This window comes from Andrographis paniculata, unplaced genomic scaffold (genome assembly GCF_009805555.1).
Source record: "Andrographis paniculata isolate CXL003 unplaced genomic scaffold, ASM980555v1 Contig15END, whole genome shotgun sequence".
Classification (NCBI taxonomy): Eukaryota; Viridiplantae; Streptophyta; class Magnoliopsida; order Lamiales; family Acanthaceae; genus Andrographis; species Andrographis paniculata.
The window spans coordinates 157,868-179,151 of record NW_026137435.1 but is presented as its reverse complement, the minus strand read 5'-3'; the positions used below and the strand labels follow the sequence as shown (position 1 = coordinate 179,151).

The 21,284-nt window shown below is 33.8% G+C and overlaps 1 protein-coding gene and 1 long non-coding RNA gene across 3 annotated transcripts; both read left to right on the top strand.

The window, feature by feature from the left end:
* The first annotated feature begins 1,173 nt into the window (after positions 1–1,173).
* LOC127260297 (uncharacterized) lies at positions 1,174–1,793 on the top strand. The gene is made up of 3 exons (XR_007840694.1): positions 1,174–1,266; positions 1,331–1,426; positions 1,523–1,793. It is a non-coding gene; the product is annotated as an uncharacterized LOC127260297 (long non-coding RNA).
* A 6,692-nt stretch (positions 1,794–8,485) lies between these two features.
* Positions 8,486–21,141, top strand: LOC127262091 (protein REDUCED CHLOROPLAST COVERAGE 1). Of its 2 annotated transcripts, none has more exons than XM_051290615.1 (25): positions 8,486–8,686; positions 8,990–9,066; positions 9,163–9,224; positions 9,866–9,958; positions 10,071–10,143; positions 10,428–10,811; positions 11,740–11,807; positions 11,882–12,013; positions 12,273–12,314; positions 12,402–12,926; positions 13,013–13,170; positions 13,627–14,158; positions 14,236–14,298; positions 14,380–14,481; positions 14,917–15,234; positions 15,756–15,848; positions 15,944–16,045; positions 16,242–16,346; positions 16,459–16,592; positions 16,757–16,940; positions 17,259–17,390; positions 17,606–17,718; positions 18,014–18,104; positions 18,359–20,630; positions 20,770–21,141. In XM_051290615.1, exons 2-24 carry the CDS (start codon positions 9,006–9,008, stop codon positions 20,519–20,521), a joined length of 5,730 nt encoding a protein of 1,909 aa, XP_051146572.1. In that variant the 5' UTR covers positions 8,486–8,686; positions 8,990–9,005; the 3' UTR covers positions 20,522–20,630; positions 20,770–21,141. The 2 variants fall into 2 exon arrangements, with proteins under 2 accessions (XP_051146572.1, XP_051146563.1); XM_051290606.1 differs by having other exon boundaries at positions 8,947–9,066.
* Positions 21,142–21,284: the final 143 nt, after the last annotated feature.

The window sequence follows — 21,284 nt, the reverse complement described above, 5'->3', positions numbered from 1 at the left end:
GACCCGACGCGGCAGTGTCTAATTTCCTATTATCGTTATCTGTTAAACGAAGGCTAACCCTGGTGAGTCCTTCGAACAGATTGGCTAAAAATAGAGTACCAAGGGAGAAGAACCGACCTGACGCAATATGAATGGCCAGGTCGAGGTGAGAAGGAAGGACACTTTTGGAAGGGGAAACAATGACGTACCTACAAAGCCAGAACAGGATAAAGGCAGTATGCTCCCGGTCGGTTACAGGGGTCCCTGGAGCCCCTTGCTGGTCGGTTGCGAACTTTGTCCAACCCCATTCCTTCACACCTTGTAAAGACCATCCCGGATGGTCTTCTGATGGCTCCTGCCCATCTAGGGCTCCCATTACAGGGTCTTCACCCACGACTGGGAGATGTGCGATCATGGCCACGTCCATAAGAGTTGGGCCAAAGGGGCCTGATGGGAAGAGGAAAGTCCCATTTTCCGCATTCCAGAAGGCAGACATGGCCAACAACACCTTCTCATGCAGGTTGATAGGCATGGTGGACAGCAATATTGCTTGGTCGATTTTTTGCAAACGCCATTGGGTCTGGAAGTGTTCTGCTACCCGTCGATACCAAGCGCGATACAGATCTTTTGGGTCTGTGAGATGGGTCTTGATGCTGTCCCGGATGCGAACTGCTTGGTAGTTGGGATTGTTGATAGTCAGGGCGTTGCGAGATTCCAAAACTTCCCTCATCCGATTTGAATCTTCAGGAGTAGTGCAATATGGACGGATCGTCGGAGTTAGTACTTTCGAGGCTGAAAATGGACCTTCTGGAAGGGTTCCGTCGAAAGGAAGGGCAGGCATGTATTGATTCGCCATAGTTAGAATGTTTTGGGATTGTGATTCACACAGGCTTGTATTACGAAGAAGGAAGTTTATCAGGAGTGTTGCAGTAACTGGTGCAGTTGCTAAGGGAGTTTTTCAAGAGGGTAGTGATTTATGAACTTCCAAACATTGATTGTTAAATGGCGTTTGAAAGTCCCTTGGCGGCGGGCAAGTTGTTACGTACGAAATTTAGAATTAGGTTAAAAGCCCAAGGTAAAAAGAAGAATGGGCCTGGCAATAGGGTTGATTGAACTGGCTGAAGGACACCGTGAGGAAATCAAGGAAAATAAATTTATTTATTTATTTCTAAGGAAAATATAGGTCGGAAGGTTCTTAGGTCGGTAGGTCCTCAGGACGGAAAGACCTCAGGACGGAAGGTTCTTAGGTCGGTAGGTCCTCAGGACGGAAAGACCTCAGGTCGGAAGGTCTTCAGGTCGGGAGGCCCTCAAGATGGAAAGACCTCAAGTCGGAAGGTCTTCAGGTCGGGAGGTCCGCAAGACGGAAAGACCTCAAGTCGGAAGGTCTTCAGGTCGGGAGGTCCGCAAGACGGAAAGACCTCAAGTCGGAAGGTCTTCAGGTCGGGAGGTCCGCAAGATGGAAAGACCTCAAGTCGGAAGGTTTTCAGGTCGGGAGGTCCGCAAGACGGAAAGACCTCAAGTCGGAAGGTTTTCAGGTCGGGAGGTCCGCAAGACGGAAAGACGATGAGTCGGAAGGTTTTCAAGTCGGGAGGTCCTCGAGACGGAAAGTCGTCGAGATGGGATATCCGCAGGTCGGGTAAATTGTAGGTCGGATAGAAGGCGGAGTCGGACAAACGCGGAAGCCTTTGATCAAAGACAGGGGGCGGTTGATATGGAGGTCGGCCCAAGTGGGGTCGGGCGAAGAAGTAGGTCGGACGAAGGACGAAGTCGGGCCAAAAGAGCGGAAGGTTTGTGGTCGGCTCAAGGAGTGAAATATAGGGAATTTTGGTCTGCTGGGGACACGTGTCAGCATGAGAAAGGTTGGAAGACGGTTGAGAAGGAGACGTTGTAACCGTTCGGGTGACGGTTTTCAGTATGGTTTCCCAGGGAATATTTAAAGTTTGGATCATCATTTGGCAAGGCATCTTCAATCAACTTCAAAAAAGCAAAGTCAGATTTGGGGATCACCACTTTAAATTTCAGTCTTTTATTTTCCAGTTTATTTTCTGTACCGTACAGTGTTTAGAGATTCCTAATCTCAGGCACTAATTAATCAAGTTTAAGGATATTTTCTATATCTTTGAATTTTACTTTATTTTTGTTGAAAAATTACATCAACAAATAATAATAATAATAATAATAATAATTTATTTATTTTTGGTATGTAAATTTTAAAATTTTATTATTTTATGTGTATGTAGTAATAGAGTGATGAATGAACAATTTTATTTTATAATATAATTAAATTATATTGATATTATTGTTATAAGAATATGTAAGGTGTAATTATATATATATATATATTATACGAATACAAAATAATTGTTAAAGTTTGAAACATTTCAAATTAAAAATAATAGCATAAGTTTGAAAAGTATAGTATTATTTCACTTTTAAGAATGTGTTACAATAAATTATTAGAGTGTCATTATTGATCACTAAAAAAGATACATTTATTTAAACATATTGTTAGATGATTCTACATGGATTTAAATTAGTAAAAAAGCGCATTTGCATTATTGTTTCTGTTTTTACAATATATAGAGCATGTAATTAAATAATCTTTTGTTAGAAGTCTTATGTAATTTATTTTTGCAATATATATATATATACATACATATTATATTTTAAAATATTGAAAAATGCCTTGATACAAGCTCAACATTTTCCTGTGCACTTACCATTTTGTGATTTTGTTTTTTTTATTTTAATATCAATTTTTAGATAAAATCAATATTAGATAGGAGTTTGTTTAGTTAGTATTTTAATTTGAAGTATTTTGTACGTAAAATATGCAGAATTGTGTCGATAATATAAATAATAATATTTTATATTAAATACTAATTTTTGTGAGAAAAATAAAATATATATTAAAAAGCATATCAATAAAAGTATTATTGGGCAAAAAAATCCGATATTTTATATGAAAAATTTATTTATGTTTATATATATATAAAATATAATAAAAGTACATACTACAAAATTAGTACAAAATATTACATCTAACACCTATACTTCATATAAAATACTACATGCAATAACTATTTTATCTAAAATTATCAATATATATGCATATATATATATATATATCCACACAAGTTTACCGAGCATACTTTTAAAATCAAAGAATACCAACAAATTAAAGATCAATATAGATATTGCCATCAACGACAATGACTATATATATACATATATAAAGAAATCTGTAAATAAAATTATGTGAAAATTATTTTATTTTATAATATATGATTTGAGAAAAATAATTTTAATTGTGTGTGTAACCAATACAAATGAACACACTTGTACCTATTTAATTTTTTTGCTCTTTGTAATTATATGTTTATAAAATAAAAATAAAAAATGCGTGGAACTATAAAGATCACAATCGATGCAAAGAAATTCAAGTTCATTTCACATAAAATTTGTCCTTTTGAAGCCCATTCAATATTTGTCTACACGCACGCATATATATGTATATACATATATTATTGACAATTGACTATTTTTAAAATTCATTTACTTGCAAAAATAATCAATAATATATATATATATATATACATGTATATGTATACATAATGAGTGGTGCAAAATGGTATTATCCTGAGGGCATCATTTTCATGTGTATATACATACAAATGTGGGTTATCTAACCCTAGAAATTTCACAAACTATATAATAAAATTGGTCTAACATTAGTAGCCTAATTTTTTATGCTTTCACTTCACTAAATGCCAAAAGTAAACACTAATTGTCCCATAAGGGATGACCTGAAGGTGTTAGGGTTGGACTTGTGATTCGTGAGGTCATGGATTCAAACTCTCGACACCTCTGGTCACCTGCTATACATGGTTCGCCTAGTGTGACTTTTCCGTGGGGCCTGGTTTACAGGGTATTAGGTTTCGGCTGGGGGTTTACGCAGTGTGCACTTGCGGGTTATCACGTCATGAAAAAAAAAATACTAATTGATTTAAATTTTTTTTTTATATTTTAAATTTTACAAAGGAGGAAAATAATACTCGTCCATGAGTTTTATTGAAAATAATAATAATAATAATAATGATAATAACCATAATTTATTAATATTATTTTTTTAAAAATAAAATGTTTCTAAAGGAAAATATTGCGTGGAAGGAAAAATTTCTATGTATTTGCATTTGAGAAGCAAATAAGCTTAAGTAAAGAATAATGAAATTTTTTTCTTATAATTTAAAAATGAATATATTATTTACATTAAAATTAAATAAAAAATGAAGTTAATTACAATTTATGAAAAATTGTATGGATGGCAAGTAAGCGAATGTTGGAATATTTTACTAATATGAATGACAAGATAGTGAAATATTGAGGTGATTAATTATGCCTAATAAAAAGAGGCAAGAGATATATATTATGTAGAAGAGAACAATAAAAAAATAAAAAAAGCTTGTTAAATTAAATTTACACTAAAACAAAAAAATAAAATTATTTTAATATATAATTTTATTATAGGAAACATCAAACACAACTCTCAAACCTATAAAACAGACACGCCGACTTGACTTTAGGTCACTAATGATCCAAGTTCATTTGAGTGAAATATAAATTTTTATTATTTTTTAAATACTTTATTAAAAAAATATTTTATAAAAAATTTAAACACATTTTACAGTAAAAATGCATTATTCCTCTTATAAATTATTTAAAACATAATAAAATCTACTTCATCTTAACAACTTCACATTTCCTCATAATACTTTCATAACTTTAGATAATTAACAATAAAAATCCCACAAATTATAAAAACACAATATGAGAGAAATGTGGCAAATATTTATTTAAACATTATATAGAATAGCAATAGTTTAAATAAAATGTAAATTGTAAAATGACAACCAAAATTGGTAGATCATTTCAATTTTCAATATGTATGGTAGATGTCATGCGCTTAAGAAAAATTATTGTTGCAATTCAAATTTATAAATAAAAACGGTATGTTATCAATCCGGGTATGATGCTAAATTCTATATTCAATATTGTGTTCATTGTATTTAGACTATTGAATCCAAATATGGATCAACAATCAAAATTTAATTAATGGCCAAAAATATTGTTTTGTTTAAAATGTTAATTAAGACAACGATTTTATGCTATTTGTGTGTCTAATTTAATCTTTCTAAATATGAAATATATTTAGTTATAAAAATTATTTTTTTCTATGAGAAGAGAATCATTTTACGTACACACAAAAAGAATTCTATCGTTTTTCTCTCAATACTACTCAATTGAAGAAAAAAATATTCAAAATTAGAATTTTACAATGATTTGGATCATATTGAAGAACGATCCGATGAAATTCAATCCGTTATGAATGAAAACTACCGTTGAAAAACTTTAGAACATAGTAAATTATTATATATATATATATAATTATTCAGTTCTATATCGTATTATATATCAATTATTGTAAAAACATTTTCAAATATATAATATAACATTTTTATGTTCGTAGTTCAACATATTATATATATTTTTGTCTTTCATAGAAGAGTTGAAAATGTTTTTGGAATTGTCTATTTATGAAATCCATAATGCAGTACAAAATTTTATCTCCAATTTTGTTTCTCATGCTAAAAAAATTGCACAACTACCAGAAACTATACAATAATTGGATTGTTGTCATTTAAAAAAAAAAAAGGAAGTTTTTAGTATATGTTTTATTTTAAAATTTTGTAAATTTTGTCTATTAAACTAAAATTACATAAATAATACTCCCTTCTTCCCGTATAATTATATAATTTTTTAAATTGTCCGTTAAAGGTATGTAGGTCTATTTATCATAAACAACTTTATTCACTCGTAACTTTATTATCCATATTTTTATAAATAATAACCTTTTTTTTTTTTCTACTTTTTCTACTTATCCAATCATTTTCTCAATTATTTAATAATTTTTTTATATATAATAATCAATTTACTTACCTACCTCATTTTTCTGACTAGTGTTATTAAATAAGCATCACGCGGAATTATTATCAAATCAATACGATACTAGCCACTTTTTTTTTTTTTTAGTTGAAAATTTAATAATTAATAATTAATAAGAATAACACTACATAGTTTGTTTTTATTTTTATTAAAAACAATAAAATTGGTAACTAGCTAGGCTAGGGTGGTCCCAGTGTTTGGATCTGCCATCCATCTGCCAGCCGCTCATCCGAAGCTCCATGCATACATATTACATACACATACCTATGAATTTATACTAATATAATAAAATATTTAGATATTTATTTTATGGGTTTATTTATTAATCTTTTAGTCTTTTATACATATATATATTTATATATTTATTTTATGGGTTTATTTATTAATCTTTTAGTCTTTTATATGTATATATATATTTATGTGAAATATATAGAATTATGTCGATAATATAAAAAATAATATTTTTAGCTTAAATTATTGATTTTTAAGAAAATAAAATATAAATATTATATATATTAAAAATTATATTAAAGAAAAAATTGGTTGGATGAACAAACTCAGTATTCTTTTTGTCGAAAATAATTATATCACAATTTATATTTTTTGTCCACTTAATTTATGTATAATTATTTATAATGAATAATTTTATATACCTATGATTTTATTATATATACTTTAATAAATAAAAATTTATTTAATTATTAATTTATCTATTTACCTTATTATTTTTTCAATTAGCAACAAATATTTTTTCTAAAAGGGTGTGTTTGTTTGGGGATTTGGATTTTGAGTTGAGATTTGAATAGTAAAAATTTTGAATTTGAATAGTTGTATAATGTGATATAAATAGGTGTTGATGTGATGTTTTGAATGTAAAATTAATTTTTAGTATAATATAAAAAATAAAAAATAAGTGTTTGATTTGATATTTTTGGGTGATTATTAGTAATATTTTGTAAAAAAATTCCGTAGAAAAATATTGCTACTGAACCGCACAGAAAATCTTAATTGTCATTTCAAAATTACTACACAATATTTACTATAACTTTCATTTGGCCGTATATTCCCTTGTAATTGAAAATTGCGATGAAAAATTTGTCAGTTGTGATTAATTTTTTGTAGTGATTCAAAAAATTTTATTTTTTATTTTGTAGTGTCTTTAATATTAAAAAAAAAAAATTAAATTTGAAGAATGAAAAAAGTAATATCTATGTAAATTGAGCCAAATTTTATTGATATATTTGATAAAAAAAAAAGAAAAAGAAACTAAATATGTATATTATAGATTTTTAAATTTATATCTTAGTAAATTGTTATTAATATGTATGTTATTTTATAAAAAATAATATATTTTTAAATAATACAAAAAATAAAAAATAACTCGTGCATAATTAAAAAAATTACGGTATATTAATATATGTGTAATTATATTTTAAGTTTGTATAATAATTTGATGTGATATATTATAAAATAAAATAATATTTTATTATTATTATTATTATTGATAAATATACTTTTATTTTTTATCAATGAAAACTTAAAGCAAATGTAGCCCATATACTATTTACTTTATCCATCACACCTACATTGTCTTATAAAATTTCTATTGTAAATTAAGAAAAATAATTCTATACTGTAAGTCAATATGTGTAAAACGAAAAAAAGTCTAAAATATCATAGATTTAGTGGAGTAAAATGTGAAATGTATTATGATATTTTGATAAATAAAAATAAATATAAAATAGATGAGTAATAAGTGGAGCTCACATAAACTATGAACTATAAACTATTTTAGTCCCTAAAGAGATGACTTGGTGGTATAGAAGTTGGATTTGTGACCGTAAGATTGCCTAGTGTGACTTTCCTGTCGATTCACTTTCGGATAGCGACTACAGATTCTACATAATAATAATAAAAAAAAGTGTAATATGAGATAATGAAAATACAACCAAAGGCACTCTAAAATAATTATATTATTAAAACTACTTAATATTTCTATATACCTTTTTTTTAATCAATATTTTATATGATTGGGTTAAATATATTTTTATTTTTTTTTATCTCAATTCACTAATTCATTTATATACTTAGCAAAATATTTTTATTTTAAATCATAATTAGCTAATATAATACGATATTTATTAAAATTTATATTCCACCTATTGATGGATAGAAAAAGTATAATATACAAAGATATATATTATTTTTATAAAATATTATATTTAAATTATTATTATTAAAATAAAATATAACAAACAATATGAAATACCTAGTAAAGAATTTGGGCAAAATTCAGCGTGAAAAAGAAAATGATAAAAATGATGATAATCACTGCAGCAGTTTGCCGCTGGGCAGAAGCTGCCATTGTTCAATTCTGGCCATTAAATCTCAGCCCTTCCTTCCTTATCACACCCCACCACCACCATCACCACCCACCCCACCCCACCCAACCCCACCCCCACCCCCACCCCCCCCTCTCTATATCTCTTTCTCTTTTGCTTCTCCCATTCTCCTTCTCCCAATCGATAAGTCTCGACTCCTCCTTCCTTATATGGCGCACTCTTATCCGCTCTGAACAAAAACCTCACATAAACCTTCATTCCGTTTTCTAGATATCTGAGAGGAGATTCGCAGTACTGCTTCTGCTGCGCAGGGTACAACCAGCTGGAGCTGCTTGGTTATCTGCTTAATTGCTTAATTGTTGGTGAGTATTGGTTTCACTCAGTTCCTGCTTTGTTAGAAGTATTTAATGCGACATTAAATAAGATTCGTCAATCTGTCAATTCTGTCGCTCTGAGGCTGCTTCTGCGTCAGAATATTCTCGTAGTTCGTTATCTGGAAAACATTCAATTCAACTTCATTAATTCCAGTTTTTCGAATGCTATGGCACATGGATTGATACACGATATCTGATTATTCACAATTTTTTCATCACGAATTGATTATCTGATGCTTCGAAAGCAGAATAGATATCGATATCTTATTTGAGAAAAATCAATATTCGAAGCTCTTCCTGTTCGAAAATGGCACCGAAGACTGGCCGTGGTAAGGCGAAGGGTGACCGGAAGAAGAAGGAAGATAAGGGTACATTTGCCTTTTCCTATCTGTAATACATCTATATTTATTAATTTATTTTCAATGAACCTAATTAAATCGTATATTATTTATTTACATTTGCAGTCCTTCCAGTAGTGATGGATGTTAAAATTAACCTCCCCGACGACACTTACGTTATACTCAAGGTTTGTTTAACACTGTAATTTTATATGCACATATATATGTCTGTCTCTCGTAATATTAAATTCTATTTAGATAGAAAATTTAAAATTTTAAAATAATAAAACATTATTTCTAATATTGTAATATTTTATAAAAAAATATTTAATACTAGGATATTATTTAATAAAAAAAGTGAAAAAATATATGTATATAAATAGAGCCGTATACTTCATTGATTGAATGATATGAGAAGAAACAACATGAAACAAATGCGGAGGACTTTTTTTTCTAATATTGAGGTCGACAATTATTTGTACGAATTTTTAAGTACTATATAAATAGAATTTTATTTTATTTTTTGCTCTTCAACGGTCATGAAAAATCAGGAGAACGAGCGTAGTATTAATTAGAAATATATATAAAAATATATTTGTTGCATTTTATTGAAATTCAGGTAATTAATGGTAATTACGTTGAATGGTTGTATTTTCTATCAAACAATTCTGACAAATGTATAAAACACGTTAAGACATTGAATTGTGTGTTTTATAAGAATTGTGGCGGCAATTGTAAGACATTGTGCGGCCTTGATACGGACTTAAAATTATTATTTTTATTTTTTATTTTTTTAAAAAAACTATATCTATATAAATTTTGAATGCAGGGAATATCTACGGACCGAATTATTGATATTCGTCGTTTACTATTGGTGAATGTTGCTACATGTCATATTACCAATTTCTCCTTATCTCACGAGGTAAGATATTATTATTATTATTATTAATTGGAACACTAATTAATATTTGAGATTTTTTTTTTTGAATGAAATGCTAATAAATAATTTGCATTACCCATTTTACCCTGGACAGGTTAGGGGCCCACGTTTAAAAGATACGGTGGACGTCTCCGCACTGAAGCCTTGCACCCTAACGCTCGTGGAAGGTAGAAGAACGCTATATATATTTGTTTTGTGTTTTTAATATTTTTAATATACAATACGATAAAGATAAATTGTAGAAATAATATAAAAAAAATAAATATATGTAATATATTAATCTTTTATTTAAAAAATTATAAATTTTTAAAAAAATATATATATGTATATAGAAAAAAGAGAATTTATAAAAAAAATTGACAATAAGAAATAAGGGAGTACTATATACAGTATATTTTAGTTTTACCATTAGACAATAGTCTGATTAATCATCGTGCGCGCGTGTGTACAGAGGACTACGATGACGAGAGCTCTGCGGCGCACGTGAGACGCCTGCTCGATATCGTGGCCTGCACGACGTCGTTTGGCCCTCCGGCGAGCAAGGATTCTTCTTCTGCTTCTTCCGCCCCCGCCACCACGAAGGTCGGTGACGTCAGCAAGGATGGGCGAGGGGCGCAGGATATCAAGAATTCCAAGAAATCGAGCAAGTCTCCTCGCGCGAAGAGTAGCAAAGAGCATTCGTCTCCACCGCCATCACATGGGGCGGCGGATAGAGAGACGAAAGAGCCATCTCCCGTGGCGATTGACGGAGGAGGAGAGTTGAACAATACTTCTCCCAAGTTGGGGAGTTTTTACGAGTTCTTTTCTCTCACGCATCTCGCTCCTCCTCTGCAATGTAAGTCTCTTGCGCTTCACTCACTGTTTGGTATTTTTTGTGCCAGAATGTTTAAAAATGCATTCACGAAGATCATCATCATGATTTGGTTAAATTTTCGTTGCTTTCCTAAGTCTTGATTCATGATGAAAAGGTATGATATGTTTACGTGAAATTGATCATGCGGTCACCTAGTTGAAATCATAGCATGTTGTTAAGACGATCTTTGTCTTATTAGATATGCATGCACTCATTTAGGTCATCAAGTTTGTGGATAATTCCTATAATAACGTATAGTGGAATTTTGAATTTCAATAGGAGCTGTGATGTAGTCTAAATTATAATTTGTTTTATAAGTGTAGTAGTGCTTGTGGAGGATCTTTGGAACAAAAATTTCAGATTAACGACCAAGATGAGTATTAAAAAAATGAGATAGGCCAATTGTGCAGTTCTCATGCGTTAAAGTATTGCTATTGCATTTTATTTAGTTTGGTTAAGTGCACATGGTTATGTTTGCTTCATGCTATCTCAGATTCCCATTCCAGGTCACGCCTCCCATCTTTGATGCATTTTATGGGATGGGTGTGAAATTATTTCATATATATATATATATCTATATACACTTTTAGGCACAGTTTGTTTGGTAATATGTTGGAATTGATTTATTGATTGTGTTTAAGCTAATGCTTGTCAGATGTTGAGGAAATGGCTTATAATGTTGCTGTTTGCAGTTGATGTTATCTTCTTTATGTTTATGGAAATGGAGAATCATAATTTCTACTATAGGTTCACTCCTTAAGCATTGGAGTAACTTATATGTATTGCAAAAAGGCTTTTCATATTAATATTCACTAACAGAAACAGTTTCTTTCTGTTATAGAATTTCTCCATTATAAGTGATTTATGATACGTGCATATACTCCTAAACTATTTGGTGGTCTTGGATTAGTTATAAGGAGAGCAACGAAGAAAAGTGACTATGAAGTTTTGGGAGCCGATCATCTTTTCACTCTTGAAGTAAGAACATTTTAGCTATTATTTGGATGAAAGCAAAATGGCAAAATCTAATGTGTTACACTGGTTCCTTGCAGGTAAAATTGTTCAGTGGTAAATTGGTGCCCATCGAAGCTACCAAAAATGGTTTCTACAGCACTGGAAAGCAGCAAATCCTTTGTCACAATCTTGTTGATCTTTTGAGACAACTTAGTAGAGCCTTTGATAATGTTAGTTCCAAGAACCCAACTGCTTGGAATTTAACTAAATGTTCGGTATTATACAATTTCAGTTTTGGCCTACTACGTATTCTCTGTGTAGAGGAACAAGGACATGAATTGTTTTATTCTCAGTTTTAATTAACTTCCTATTAACCAAGGATTTTTATACCCATGCCTTCCTTGTACTGTGGAGGAAACTTGTGTAAGATATCTGCTTCAAAGAGTGTTAATATCCTAAAATCTAACAAATCTAAATAATTAATCTCAGGCTTATGATGAACTCATGAAAGCATTCACAGAGAGAAATAAGGTATGGTTAAACATCCTTGAATTCATCTCTGAGCATCCAGATGTTATCTGTAAAATATTTGACTACTTAAGCCATTTCTTTCTGCAGTTTGGGAATCTTCCTTTCGGCTTCAGAGCCAACACATGGCTTATACCGCCTATAGCTGCACAATCACCTTCAACATTTCCTCCTCTGCCTACAGAAGATGAAAATTGGGGAGGGAATGGAGGTGGTTTAGGGAGAGATGGTAAAAGTGATTTGATTCCTTATGCAAATGAATTTCTGTTCCTTGCATCAATGCCGTGCAAAACTACTGAGGAGAGGCAAGCTCGAGACAGAAAAGCTTTTCTTCTTCACAGTTTGTTTGTAGATGTTGCTATTTTTAGAGCAATTGCAGCTGTGCGGCATGTGCAAGGAACACCCAAGCTGTCTCATTCCGCCTTGAACAATCAGATTATCTATTCAGAGAAAGTTGGGGACTTGAACATAGCTGTCATCAAGGATGCCTCTAATGCTAGCAGCAAAATTGATACTAAAATTGATGGACCAGATGCAATAGGGGTAGATGCCAACAAACTGGGTGAAAGAAACCTGCTTAAGGGGATTACAGCTGATGAAAACACTGCTGCTCATGTAAGAAGTCCCGGGGATATGGAATTAAATTGATACTACATTTCTGACAGATACTTTATTGATGATATTTGCACATGGTGATGCAGGATATTGCCACCCTAGGTGTTGTGAACATAAGGTATTGTGGTTATATTGCAAGTGTGAAGGTTCAAGGGCTCCAAAATGTGAATGTGAATCATTCATTGCAATTTCAAGAGCTTCTAGATCAGTCGGATGGTGGGGCAAATGCTCTTAATATTAACAGGTATACCAGATTGTCTGCTACCATTTTAACAAGTCAATCATTATTCTAAGTTTCCTTCCAACTTCGTGGTTTTAAATTGTACTTCCTGGATCACTTTTATCCTTAATAAAGCATATGTTATTGCACTTATTATAGACTTTTTCTATGGTATATTTTATATTGTTTATATATTGGCATTCCTTGCAATTTAGGCCCTGTTTATACATGTTTTCAAATAACTTTTAATACTATTAATCAACAGTACATTTTTTAAATATATCACATAAAATACCTATCTTTCATTCAACATATTACATAAAAAATTTCTATACAAAATATCACATCCAACATCTATTTACATCATATGAAATACTCCTCTGGCAAATTTAGCCCCATTTCTTTGTATTCTTCCAAATATCTAAGCACAACCTTATTTTTAACTGATATCTGACACTTAGTTTGACCTTGTATTTGCAGTTTAAGGATGCTTCTTCATGAAAATGCAACTCCTGAACAGAATAAGCTAATCTTGCAATCTCATACATCAGACTGTGAAGAACTTGATTCTTCCTGTTTGTTTGTTGAGAGATTGTTAGAAGACAGTCTCACAAAACTTCAGGAAGAAGAATCTCGCAATGATGCTTTTGTCAGATGGGAACTTGGAGCTTGCTGGATACAACATTTGCAAGATCAGAAAAAAACAGAAAAAGAGAAGAAGCCATCTAATGAGAAAACCAAAAATCAAATGAAGGTTGAGGGACTAGGAACACCTCTTAAATCCCTTAAAAATAGAAAGAAGAACTCAAATGGAGGCACTACCGACCTACAACCTGAAAATTTTAAGTCTGTTGCAGATGAAGTGAAGGATGAGGCCAAAATAGCAATGGCTGATATGGTTGGATCTCAACCTGATACTAGTGCAGGTGAAAATGAGCAAACACTGAAAACTCTTTTGTCTGATGATGCTTTTGCTCGGCTAAAAGAGTCAGACACTGGACTCCATGCAAAGGTAGCGGAGTATATTTTAATCATGAATATGTATATTAATAATGTAAACTGTGCTTACTGTCTTTCATTATGTCACAGTCGGTGCGTGAACTAATTGAGTTGTCCCAAAAGTATTATACTGAAGTTGCCCTGCCAAAACTGGTAATATGATAAATTTTCCCTCTACATATATGTATGGCTGAATATAATCTCAAATTCATGCTACATTCATGTTTTAAACAGGTTGCAGATTTTGGTTCTTTGGAACTTTCTCCAGTGGATGGTCGTACGCTAACAGATTTCATGCACACTAGAGGCCTTCGGATGCGTTCTCTTGGACAAGTTGTACGTTCCTTATGGTGATATTGACTCTTCTGTCTGCTTATCATGTGTTTTTTGTTGTCGTTGTTATTATTATTATTCTTTTTGTTGTTGTTGTTGTTGTTTTCTTGCTATGAATTTTAGAGAAAAACTTTATCCTCACATGAAGGCCATGAAATGTTGGTTGACGGTGCGTTTATTGGCTTAGGTGACACCCAAACCTGCATGCTCTAAGAACACACTGAAAAATTCTGTCAACATTGGCGTCTTTGTCACAGCCAATTCGATTCACTAATGGTTTCTTTTTAAGATGATATATGCTACTTCCTTAGCAAATAACCATGATTCTGATGTATGTGCAAGCCTCATGATTTCAGTGTTATTGAAGGAAATGAAACCTCTTTTATTTTCTTACTTGAATGCACCTGCTGAGCACCACCTAATTCTCAATTTTAACAGGTTAAGCTTTCGGAGAAGTTATCTCACGTGCAATCTCTTTGCATCCATGAGATGATAGTGCGAGCTTTTAAGCATATTCTTCAGGCAGTAATATCTGCAGTCGACAATACTAAGAAAATGGCAGCAACAATTGCTGCAGCGCTGAATTTGATGCTTGGAGTTCCTGGAAAAGAAGAATCAAATCAAACTTATGGTGTGAATTCTATTGTATGGAGATGGCTTGAAATGTTTCTGAAGAAGAGATATGATTGGCATCTAAATAGTTCTAATTATGAAGATGTGAGAAAGTATGCAATTCTTCGTGGCTTATGTCATAAGGTACATTGATTTTATGTTTCGGCAGGTTAAATATATGTGCTTCTTAATCTTGATAGTAAATTAGTATCTCGACCATGTGATCTAGATAAGAAGAATAGATATGACATAGGGTGAGAGGTATCACATACATTCAGAAAATTACAAGGCTCAGCTGATAATGCTACACATATGCTAGTTACTATGCCTATTAATAATTAAGATATTTATAGAGGTAGTAAGGTCTTTTGCAATGTCAGTAGGTTTTTTGAGTGTATGTAGGCTTCAACAAATCATTAAAATTTAATTTCTTAAACTCTAGTCGAAGAAAATGAGATTTAGTAATTTTACTCACGTCGTAATAGCGCTGGTATTATTCTAATGGAGAAAGAGGTTATGCATCTAGCATTAATATTGGAGGTATTGAATTCTCTTAGCGACATATATTAGCTGGGAGTAAAATTATTACATGCTTCATTTTCCACATGTTGGCTAGAATTTGAAACATAAGAATGGTATAAAGGATTGTTTTCCTATGTTCGTAGGTGGGTATTGAGCTTGTACCTAGAGATTTCGATATGAAATCAGAACGCCCTTTCAGGAAAGAAGACATAGTCAGTCTTGTACCAGTGCACAAGGTGATTTTAACTCCACTATAAGTGCAACGCATACTCTGCCTTTCCTTTTCCATTTATTAGATGAACACATGTAATAAACTTGTTATTTCTTATAGCAAGCGGCCTGTTCTTCAGCGGATGGAAGGCAACTCTTGGAATCTTCTAAAACAGCTCTGGATAAGGGAAAACTTGAAGAAGCTGTTAGCTATGGAACAAAGGTAATTCATAGGGCTGACAGTAAATCCTTGCAAGATTTTTGTTATGAATGTAATTCTGATTGTAATTTCATAAGAGCATTTTCTTTCCTTCTTTTTCGGAAGGTTGTTCCTCAACAATGTTGATAAAAGATAAAATAAAATCCAAATTACCCTTTTCTTATCAATGAGTTGGATACTATCTTCCTCATAATGTCAGGCCTTGGCAAAGTTGGTGGCAGTGTGTGGACCCTATCATCGAATGACTGCCGGTGCTTATAGCCTTCTTGCGGTTGTTTTATATCACACAGGAGACTTCAATCAGGTTGCTCAACCTTTTTGTTTCTTTGGAAGATTGAATCTGCAAAATTTTGTTATATTCTCAAACATCTAATGCAGTATCGGTGCATCCTGTCTACTTCATTCATTACGTACAGGCGACAATATATCAGCAAAAAGCTTTGGATATCAATGAAAGAGAGCTTGGTCTTGATCATCCAGATACCATGAAAAGTTATGGGGATCTTGCTGTTTTCTACTACAGACTACAACACACAGAATTGGCTCTCAAGTATGTATACAATCTTTGGTTCTTAGGAATTTCCCCCAAAATAAATATATTATCTGAAAATGATCAGGGTTGCATCTTAAATGATGAAGTCATTATTTGCAATTTGCCCTTTATTGTTCTTTTGGAGGGAGGTAATTTTTCCTTTTCTTTTTTTTTTTGTTCAGATATGTTAAGCGAGCGTTGTATCTGTTACATTTGACATGCGGCCCATCACATCCAAACACTGCTGCAACATACATAAATGTAGCAATGATGGAGGAAGGGTTGGGTAATGTGCATGTTGCTCTAAGATATCTTCATAAAGCTCTGAAGTGCAATCAACGGCTTCTTGGGCCGGACCACATTCAGGTTCAGACTACAACTTTACATTAATCGTTATATATTTGTGAAATCAATTTTTACATTAGCAATTTAGCATGCATGAACTTGCCTTGTTCAGTGGACTGTGCACTTGTGTCTTTCCGTGTTTAAATGCCATTTTGTTTCCTCTAAGCTTTACTCTCAACTATGAGCAGCGTTTTGCACTTAATGACAATAAACAATGTGCTTCTTCCGTTCATCTTTTTCATTTTTCGTATGAATTTTTTGCAAGTTACAAAACGGCTTGCATAATTCTTCTTCCTCTTTTTCTTCTAAAATGATATTGAATTATTTTCTGTTTTTCAGACAGCTGCTAGTTATCATGCCATTGCAATTGCCCTATCATTGATGGAGGCATATCCTTTGAGTGTTCAGCATGAACAGACAACCTTACAAATACTCCGGGCAAAGCTGGGACCTGATGATCTTCGAACACAGGTATATGATTAAAAGGTTTTCCCTCTTGCTCCTCAAAATGTAAAACAGAAATGATAGTAGTATTTTTATTTTTTTTTTAAATTATAAATAAATTTTAATTTTCTAATACTGCATGTCTTGTATAATTGGGACTATGCTAATCGATCAAACTTCCATGTATTTTTGGCATCCATAGTATTACTTGGTTTCCTTGTTCTTACATATGAATTCCACAGGATGCCGCTGCATGGCTAGAATACTTTGAATCGAAAGCTTTTGAGCAGCAAGAAGCTGCTCGAAATGGAACTCGGAAGCCAGATGCATCTATAGCCAGCAAGGGCCACCTCAGGTAAATCATCAGTTTTCCTGGTAAAACTAGAATTTGATGCATTCTGTGATGTTGCAATTTGAAAGGCTAATTGCTGCAGCCTCCATTTTTATCCTTAGCCGGCATAATTAGAGACTGAGGTTCCTGGTGGTCCTTTTCACGGAAAATGATTAGTTTACAGTTTTAATTTATCACTTTGATGGCATAATTTGTGGGTGTTTGGCAATACAGAGGGATATGTCATCCATCCCACTGTTACCATGTAGTTTCTTCAGCCTCTAACTATTCTGAATCTATAGATGGTTGTTTTTGGCAGTGTATCAGATTTGCTTGACTACATCAATCCAAGTCATGATGCTAAAGGCAAAGATGCTGCAGGATCAAAGAGAAGAAATTACATTGCAAAGGTTCTCCTTGTTTCTTTTATTTACTTATGCAAGACACTGGTCACATTGTCTTACTAGAAGGCTATGAGGATTTATTTCCACTTATGATTTTCAAGGCTTTGATGTTGCTAACACATAATGGAATGGGATTTTCATTAGAAAGAAACGAGTTGTTTGTTCGTGTAGCACTAGCCCCTGAAGATGCCTAGAAGCTTCAACTTATTTACAAAATAATCATATTTTCTGACGCCTTTATAATGTTTTACATAATTCAGGCAAAGGTGAAATCTCCTCAAAGCCATCTAGCCACCTCCGATACTGAAGTGCTCCCAAAAGATGCCTTCAAGGAGGAGTCTGAGGATGACAAAGTAGTCTCTGACTCTGCTGCTGAGTCATCAAATGATGCATCTTATTCTCTTCCAGTTCAGTCGAAAGAAAATCTACAAGAATCTATCAAGGAGACACCTGTCCAGCCCGAGAAACCATTGCCCGAAGAATCAGTAGTTAAAACCCCTGCCATTTCCATTGATGCCTCAGTTGAAGCACATCCAGAAGGAGAAGATGGATGGCAGCCAGTCCAAAGACCAAGATCAGCTGGTTTGTTTGGAAGGCGTCTAAGACAGCGCCGTCAACATGGATACAAGATGCTTAATCATCAAAAAAGAGATTTTGTCACTGAAGTGGATCAGTCCAGACAGAAAACTAACCATCAAAGTGGTAAATACTATGTGTTGAAGAGGCGTGCAATGTCTCCCGGAAGATTTACAGAATATTATGTAGCAAAAAATCCATCATTGGTAACCAAAGTTGGACGGAAAGTAGTGAAAACAGTGGCATACAGAGTGAAGTCTGTGAACTCAATCAATGTGGATGCGGCGGTTGACAGCGCTAACAATGAAGGTGAGGCATTACACCCTCCATCTGAATCATCAGTTTCACCAAAAGAAGTTGGAACAGTCGCAAAAAGAGGTTCAATTGTAAATTTGGGCAAATCTCCCTCGTACAAGGAAGTAGCTCTGGCACCACCTGGTACCATATCTATGTTGCAGGCGAGGCAGCCTCAGAATGATGAACCCGAAGAACATATAAAGATGCAAGACAATGAGAAAGAAAAATCAGTGTCAGTTGTATTGAATGCTGAAGACAAGCAGGAAGTTATTACTGAGGATGTATCAATGGATTCCACAGCCGATCTACATGATGCAGAAAATGACAACCTTGAGCAGAAAGAGGAAATACAGTCTAATCAGGGAGAGAACAATAATAACTCAGAGGTCATCACTGAGAACATTGCACCTATGGAATCCAGCTATGATGTGTCCAATCCAATGGATGAGCTAAGTCTCGACACTGATGATGTGTCGAATTATGTTCATCCCTCAGAGATTGATGCTTCCGGAGAAAATTCAGTGGATGAGACTACAGAAACCAACAAAGGCGGCGAAGAACTGAAAGCAAAACCTGTGAATGACTACAGAGAGGTTTCCAACAAAAAGTTATCTGCATCAGCCGCGCCGTACAATCCATCACTAGTTTCTCCGCGTGTTGGACCACTGCCTTTGAACATTACTCTCCCGTCTGGTCCGGGAGCTGTTCCACCAATTGGGCCTTGGCAAATGAATATGGCTATCCATCCAGGTCATGCTACCATGTTACCGAGTCCTATGGGTACCTCTCCCCACCATCCATATCCGTCGCCCCCTCAAACACCAAACTTGATTCACCCATTGCCGCCATTTATATACCCTCCATATACGCAGCCCCAGTCGATGCCAGCTAGCACATTTCAAATGACTGGCAACCAATTCCATCCCAGTCAGTTCCCCTGGAAATGCAACATGCGCACCAACACTTTACCAGAGTTCATCCCGGCCACAATGTGGCCAGGCTGCCAATCTATAGAGTTACCCTCTCCAACTGTGGTTGAGTCATTTGGTAAACCTGTTTTGGAGACTGGGGAACATCCTATAAACTCGGAGAATTTAAATTTGGCGCCGAATTTACCTGCAGATCTTGACAGCAGCAATGAATCTAAGAAGGAAATAGATCTTCCAGCATCAGAGGCCATTGAGAACTTAACTGAGACCAATGTAAGTAAACCGGGAAATCAGGAAGAACTCAGCGATTCTGGTTATCACAGCATATCCCTTCCAGTTAACCTGTTGAGCCGCAGTAGTGGACAAACTGAAGAAGGTCATGAGTTTAACGATTACCACGCGCAAAGACAGCAGTGGAAAGCAGAGAATGAGAAAACCTTTAGCATTTTAGTTAGAGGTAGAAGGAACCGGAAGCAGATGCTGCGCATGCCTGTAAGTATGCTGAAGAAACCATACAGTTCGCAGCCGTTCAAGGTTGTGTATACCAGAGTTATGAGGGAAACCGAACATCCTAGATCAACAAGTTTTGATTCCAGAGAAAGTAGCACTGCAAATGCGTAAGAGGACCCTGCAGCTTATATAAGAAAAGTGTTGTATTTTGAAAGTATGATCAGTGCCAGCTCTGATGTGATGAGTAAAATGTATTTGTGGGCAGCACACAAACATGCCGGTTCGTACCTTTCCTTCTTTCTTTTTGAATGCTCCATGATTCTGTCGGGGTTGCCCGTTGCCTTTGCTCGATAGATAGATAGATAGATAGATCATCAATCACTAATCCGATCGAGTTCATTGTCGTTGTATGTATGCAGGTTGCCATGTGATCTCAAGGATGGATGGAAATTGGAGATGTAGCAGTAGGAGTAGGGCTTCCTTCCTTTGAGCAAAATTTCTGCATTTTCAGATGAGTCTTGATCCTTTCCTTTCCTTTCCTTGCTTACTTTTTCTTATTTTTGAGGATGAGGAATTCCTTTGGCCATGCACAATAAACCATTTACAATTTGTTGCTCCTTCCGACACTACACTACACTACACTACACAAAGCTATTCTTTCTTTCTTGACATTATTATCATTTTTATACAAGAGACCTGAACACTGTCTGTCACTCTTGTTCCGATTCTTTACATTTTCTGACTTAATTCATTTTGGTGAAATTGCCAAGCCTATTGTGGAATTTTATATTTGATTAGGTGAAATTGTTACATGTAATAGTTTCCATGAGCTTGCGGAAACCAGCCCTGTTTTCATAAGAAACGACGAACACTCCGTGTACAGGGATATAGCTGCAATATCTTCGATCACTTATTCTTCAACTATGTAAGGATT